Source organism: Melospiza melodia, unplaced genomic scaffold (genome assembly GCF_035770615.1).
Source record: "Melospiza melodia melodia isolate bMelMel2 unplaced genomic scaffold, bMelMel2.pri scaffold_34, whole genome shotgun sequence".
Taxonomy (NCBI): Eukaryota; Metazoa; Chordata; class Aves; order Passeriformes; family Passerellidae; genus Melospiza; species Melospiza melodia.
The window spans coordinates 9,137,438-9,144,073 of record NW_026948659.1 but is presented as its reverse complement, the minus strand read 5'-3'; the positions used below and the strand labels follow the sequence as shown (position 1 = coordinate 9,144,073).

Sequence of the window (6,636 nt, the reverse complement as noted above, 5' to 3'; positions counted from 1 at the left end):
AAGTTCACAATGACACCAACTTGTGTGGGAGTGTGGATCTGCTGGAGGGCAGAAAGGCTCTGCAGAGGGATCAGGACAGGCTAGATCAAGAAGCTGAACATGTCTTGTCCCCCCTTGGGATGCCTGTTGGGTAGGAATCATGCCCCAGCTGCCTCTACCTGAGGGACCCACCCTCCCCCAGCCCATCTCCCCCAGGAGCTTTCTCATCAGGTTTTCTCTTGCTGTTTCTCCCTGAAGCGTGAGTGATGGAGCAGCCCAGGGGAGCACCTGGGGTCAGCCAAGGTCACCCATCCCAAACCTCCCCCACTTTCAGAATCCCAGGCTGGTTTGGGTCGGAAGGGACTTCAAAGGTCATCTCGATCCACCCCCTGCCATGGGCAGGGGCATCTTCCACAATCCCAGATTGCTCCAAGCCCTGTCCAACCTGGCCTTTGACACTTCCAGGGATGGAGCAGCTGCAGCTTCTCTGGACAATCTGTGCCAGGGTCTCACCACCCTCACAGGGAGGAATTTCATCGCAAGATCCCATCTAACCCTGCCCTCTGGCAGGTGAAAACCCTCACCCTCCATCCTGTCCCCTGACAAAGACCCTCCCCAGCTCTCCTGAAGGCCCCTTTTTATATTATATTTTATATCTCTATTATATTTATACCTACATACATATCAGCCCAAAAAGTGGCTCAGGCAGTCCGTGACTAGTTGTGGCCACCTGGGGTAGCCCCTTTCAGGGGGTGTGGGGGAGTGAGCAGATCTATGGGTTATTTTAGAGAGCCTCAGGAAGTCTGGGAGAGTCCTGAGGGTTTATAGGGTGTTTGGGGAGGGAGAGCTATGGAGCATTTTGAGGGCATTCTGAGGGTATTTGGGATCTACCAGGGAGTCTGCAGAGGATGGAGGGGTTCTCTGGGGTTTTGAGAGGGGCTACAGGAGTGTATACTCCAGGTCCCCAAAGTCCTCTCAACCTGTTCTTCACGACAGGATTTATCTGCGCCTGTCAGGGAAGCTCACCACACACAGACCCTGTTCCCGATTCCCATGAAATTTTGATATGCGCAAGATGCAGGAATATTTTTCCTGCAATTTCCCTGGCTCCAAGAGGGAGCCCGGAAATGGCAGGAAAAAGTAGGGGGGGGGGGCTGTCCATCCCCCACATCGGCAATTGCAGTTTTGATTCAAATTTTAATTAAAAGCTGAACTGGTGCTGATACTGCGACAGGATCAGGGTCTTTCTCTACATTGTCGTCATCACGCCAATTCCCAGGAGACACTCGAGGGGCGCTTGGAGGCCAGCTGGGGGTGCTTGCGGGATCATTAAAGGGTCTGGAGGGGCGCTTAGGGGTCGGAGAGGCAGCTGGCGAGCACTTGGGGGTCCGAGGGGTCACAAAGGGGGGCATTTTGGGGGCAACCAGGGGACGGGCGGACGTCGGGACCCGGAGGGGCACTTGGGGGTCAGGAGAGGGAAAGTGGGGGTACTTACGGGGCCCCGGGGCGCACTCACGGTTCAGGGGAGCACTCGGGGAGCAGCTGGGACGGTGCTTAGGGGACAGTCCCGTCCCTGACGGGCCTCTCGCGGGCCGCAGGGCACGACGGGAACCGCAGTCCCGGCACTATCGGCGTCCTACGGGGCCCCGCGGTCTTTCGGGAGTTGTAGTCCACGAAGTGAGTAAACTGGCGCGGAACCAGCGGCCAGTGGGAGGCGAGGCGGGGCACGAGGGATTTTTGGGGGCTCAGGGGGAGCTTGTGACGCCCCCGTGACCCCCACAGCGCCCTCAGGGGTGGAGGGACACCAGAACCCCCCGGCGCCACGTCGGACGTGTGAAGGTGAAGACAGGTGAGCCCCACTCCCACGGGTTTGGGGGTTCCCCGCTCCGATGCGTTCAATAAGCCCCCAGGCGCCCCTAGAGACTTCTCAGTCCCCACAGACCCCCCCAACGCTGTCCTGGGGGCCCCAAAACATCCCACAGACCCCGGACCGCTAAAGACCCTCCAAAGCCCACACGTCCCCTCAAACTCCTTCCTGGATCCCCAATACCTTTCACAGATATTCCCCAACACTGCTAGAGTCTCCCCGAAAAACCCCACAGACTCCCTAAAGACACCCAGTGCCCTCCCAACCCCTCCTGATTCACCCCCCAAATCCCTTCCTCAGCCTCAGAGCCCCTCCAAACACCCCACAGACCCTCAGGGACCCCCTAGAGACACCCAGCACTCCACCAACAGCCGCTTTGGAGTCCCCAGAACCCCCCAAATGCTCTTGGGGACACTTTGGGGGAGAAGGGATTTGGGGCAATCCCAAAGGTGGGGTAGGTAAGGGAGGGAGTTTTGGGGGTCTCTCCACCTCCCTGGAGCAATTTTGGGGTGTCATTGCTTTATTGGCCCCACCATGGGTTGGGGGTGCCCAGGAGGGCATTCCAGGAGGGTCTCAATGGCCCTGGGGGGAGAAGGAGAGCAAATGGAGAGTTATGAGGACGTGAGGGAGGCACAGGGGCAGAGCCCTGAAATTTGGGGGCGGAGATGTCCTACCGAAGGCATCCCCTTATGGCCCGGCGGTGGCATCGCAGCATCCAGAGGAGGGGGTCCCCAAGAGGGCCTGGCGGGGCTGCATGTCAGAGGAGATGGCTGTCCCACAAGTGTTCCCCCGGCCCCACAAGGGACTTCCTGAGCCAGAAGTGTCTCCCCAACCCACAAGTGCCCCCTCAGCCCCTCAAGTGACCCCTGACCCACAATTGCCCCCCTTGCCGCACAAGTGACCGCCCCTGGCCCACAAATGACCGCCTTGGCCCACAGGGGAACCTCTAGGCCCACCAGTGACCCTTCTGACCCACAAATGCCCCCCAGCCCCACAAAGGTGCCTCATGACCCTCAGTAGCTACCAGCCTTTGAGTGACCCCCATGACCCTCAAGTGACCCCCATGACCCTCAAAGGCTCCTCTGGTTCCTCACCCAGTGGCTGCTGCCACGGCGCCTCCTGTGGGGCATCACGTGCACTGTTTCGGATTGGCTGTGGGGCCTCACGGGGGTCATGTGACCTGAAGCCGGGCCCTCCCTGGGGCAGGGGCTCAGGAAGTGCCTCCCTTGCAGGCCCCAGGGCATCCTGGGAGCCGCGTGACTTCCAATATGGGGCACACCACAGAGCCCCGAGGCAGTCATGTGACCCCCATAATGGCTCCTGGAGCAAAGGCTCATGGGAGTCTCGCTTCCCAGGCGGCACCCCCTGGTGCAGAGGTGCACAGCAGCTGCTGCTGATTTGCCGCAGGGCATGGTGGGAGTCGCGTGACTGTGAGTATAGTGCCCCCTGCAGGGTATCCAGAGAGCTACTCCTCAATGGCCAGAGGGTCTTGCGGGAGTCAGGCGGCCTCCAACATGGATCCTGCCACAAGGGTTCCTGGGAGCCAGCCTGGGGTGAAGACGCCCCCTGGTGCTTGCAGAAGTGTCTCCCGATTGGCCACGGCGCCTCAGGTGGGTCACGTGACCTCCCCGGCAGCACTCCTTGCAGGGAACCCCGGGGAGCAGCAGAGCCCAGCAGGGCCCTGCCCACCAGGGGCGTGTCCAGCGCTGGCTCCTTCCCTCGGCACCGCCCCAAGCGCCATTGGACGAGGGGGTCATCGAGGGTGGAGCTGCAGAGGGCGGAGCCAAGCAGCGCCTTCGCCCCTTCCGGCCCGCGGGGGCCGGGCCTGAGCAGGGCCTGGCTGGTGGGGGGAGGAGAAGGTTGGGGAGGGGCGAGGACCCCCGAAATGCTGACCCTGTACTGAGCCCGTGGCACTGGTGGTCTCGGGCGGAGTTTGAGGGGCTGCGGGACGCACTTATGGGCACAATGGTGTGTCTGGGGCATCACCTGGGATCGGGTGGGGTAGCTGAGGGTCCCCGAGGCGTGCCTGGGTCTCACCGGGGCAAAGGAGGGATTTGGCAGGCGCTTAGAGGTCTGGGGCGGCATTTGGGGGTCTGGGGAGCACTCTGAGCCCAGGACAACGCTGAGGGAACGGGGGAGCAGACTGGGGCCTCCTAGGGGCGCTTGGGGATCCCGAGGGGCACTTGAGGCCGGGCTGCTTTCCCACCTCCTTTGCATCAGGCGCTCTGTTCGCTGCTCCAGGCTGAACTTCTGCGGGAGGTATGCGGAAAGTGACGCGGGGCCCTCCCAGGCCCCCAAATTCCCCTCCGAGACCGCCCAAATTCCCCCCTCGGTCCCTTCCGGAGCCCTGAGGCCTCACCCGCTCCATCGCCCGCGCTCTCCTTTGGTTTCCCCCGGCGCTCCGAGCTCCGGCGTTGATTGGTTCAGGGCGGGGACGGGCGGGCGCTGCCGCCAATGGGAGGCCGGGGAGGGGGAAGGCGGGAAGCGGCGGCGCTGAGAGCGGCGGGGTAGGGGAGGGGTCCGTGGGAGGGTTGGGGCATGCGCGCAGGGGTTTGGGGGCTCTGGGGGCGCTGAGGGAGGCCCTGGAGTATAAATGGGGGTCCCGGGAGGGGTTTGCGGCTCTGGGGCTGCTGAGAGATGCGCAGGGAGTTCTGGGGGTCAGTGGGGTGGTTTTGAGGGTTTCAGAGAGGTTGTTTCCCAGGGAAAGGTTTGGGGTGGAAGGAGGCTGGTGTGGTTCTGGATATCCTAGAAAGGACTTGGCGGTGCAGGAGGGTCAAGGGGGTCCCAGTGTGTTTTGGGAGGCTCTCGGGGTGGTTAAAGTGGCAGAGAGCTGGGATCCCGCTGACAGAGACCCCCGATATTCCCCATGGAACCCCCCTCAAATCTCCCCTAGGAACTCCAAACCCTCCCAGAGCCCGGCAGGACTCTCAGCTCACCTTACATCTGTAAGCCCGTGCAAGGGAATGATACCAAAAGTGGCTGGCAAATAAACTTTCTAACACCATTTGAAGCATAAGAAAGCAAGCGTTCTTTGTCTGCACAGAACACACTGAAGGATTTCTCCTTTAATCTGATGTGTGCGATAAAACTTTGCCACAGGGTATGGTCCTGGAGGGACCACGAACAGGTCTCTGGTGGTCATATTCAGGGAATGCTTCCATATTACACGTGACCTTTCCTTGAACGTTTTCCTTGGGCATGTCTGGTTACGTAACTTGACAAAAGCCCCGCTATATTCCTCATTACCTATTCGTCCACTGGCCCCAGCTGTGCTTGTGATCCTGTGTGCACACCTTTACATCCTTCCAGCTTTTTTGCCAGTTAGGCTTTAAGCTCCATCCATCACCTTCAGGGCAACTGAAAATTTCACCATGTCACTTACCAGGAGCCCCATACCCTTCCAGGGACCCCCATGGCTCCCCAGGGACTTTGTGGTTTGGGAGGTTCAGAGGGCTGAGGGGATCCCTGGGTAGTTCTGGGGATCCCTGGATGGCTTTGGGGGTGGGGTCTCTGGACAGTTTTGAGCATCTCTGTGGAGTTCAGAGTTTCCCTATTTTTATGTCTTAATTTTAAGGCAAAAGCCCTTTAATTGCCTGTTTGCCATCGTCTCTCCTGGCTGCAGGTGGTTTTCTTCAGCTTTTTCAGTCATTTGGGCCAGAATTTCCCATACCCTGGATTCTCTGCTGGGACTTGGGTCATTAATTTTGGGTAAAAAACGTCTGGATTTGGTGGTGTCCTTTCCCTGGTGTCATGGGGCAGAGGCTACCATGGGGACGGCGATTCTGGGAGTTCAGGGAATTTGGGATGATTGCTGTGGGTTCCACACCTGTCATGACATCCCTGTCACTCACATCTATCAAATGTCCTGTGGGTTCCACTCCCATCATTTCCCATCCGTGACAGGATCCAGCTGCCAGCTCCCAAATTCTCTGGAACTGTGGGCCATGCCCCCCACCCCCATCTTGAAATTCTGCTGAATCTGCCCAAATCTGCATGGTTTGGCTGTGGCTTGAGTATTTTTTATTTGGGTATAAAAGGAGTGACTTTGGAACAAACACTGTGTGTCCGCAGGAGCCCAGGAATTCAAGAGCCAAGGAGCCAGTGAGTGGGGAAGAGTGGGGAGGCTTCATTCCCTGTTTATTCCTGGTTTTCCTTATTGTTTAGTGACAGGCAGAAATGGAGGATTTTATCTGCCCAAATTTCAGATTTTTTCACCCTTTCCCTTCCCCAATTTTAGGGCTTTTTTCCCTCTTTTCCCCAAAAGTTCCATAATTTTTCTTCTAAAATGTTGGGTTTCAAACACTTTTTTCCACAGTAAAAAAATAAAAAATTTGCCCATTTTCCCCCAAATCTCAGGGGTTTTGCCCTTTTTGTGCACTTTTCTTCCAAATTTCAGATTTTTTTCCCCTCATCATGCCGAAAATTCAGTGGGATTTTTCTTTCCCTTTTTGAGGCCAAATTGAGCATTTGTGAGGGTTTGTGTGGAACAAGGTGAGTGAAGGGTTTTCCTGGATGTTGAGCCCCATTTTGATCCAAATTTGGAGGATGTTGGGCAAAAAAATACCCATATACCGAAATGGGGGGCAGGGGGAGTTGAGGACAAATTAATCCTTTTCATGAAGCTTATGTGTGGATTTGGTGGAAATTTGGTATAGAGTGGGTATCAGGGGTTGGTGGTGAAATAAACAGGGCCAGGAAACTTCTTTTCCTTTTCAATGCCTTTATTAAAAGTGATCAGCTCAGGATTGGGCAGCTCGGCAGGGCTACAATCCCCGTCCTGTCTCCCAGAG

The 6,636-nt window shown here is 57.6% G+C and overlaps 1 protein-coding gene across 1 annotated transcript; it reads right to left on the bottom strand.

The window, feature by feature from the left end:
• Positions 1 to 2,358: 2,358 nt before the first annotated feature.
• Positions 2,359 to 4,247, bottom strand: LOC134434281 (uncharacterized). The gene is made up of 4 exons (XM_063182960.1): positions 4,206 to 4,247; positions 2,941 to 4,096; positions 2,521 to 2,596; positions 2,359 to 2,428 (listed from the first exon to the last, which is right to left on the bottom strand). Exons 1-4 carry the CDS (start codon positions 4,212 to 4,214, stop codon positions 2,359 to 2,361), a joined length of 1,311 nt encoding a protein of 436 aa, XP_063039030.1. The 5' UTR covers positions 4,215 to 4,247.
• Positions 4,248 to 6,636: the final 2,389 nt, after the last annotated feature.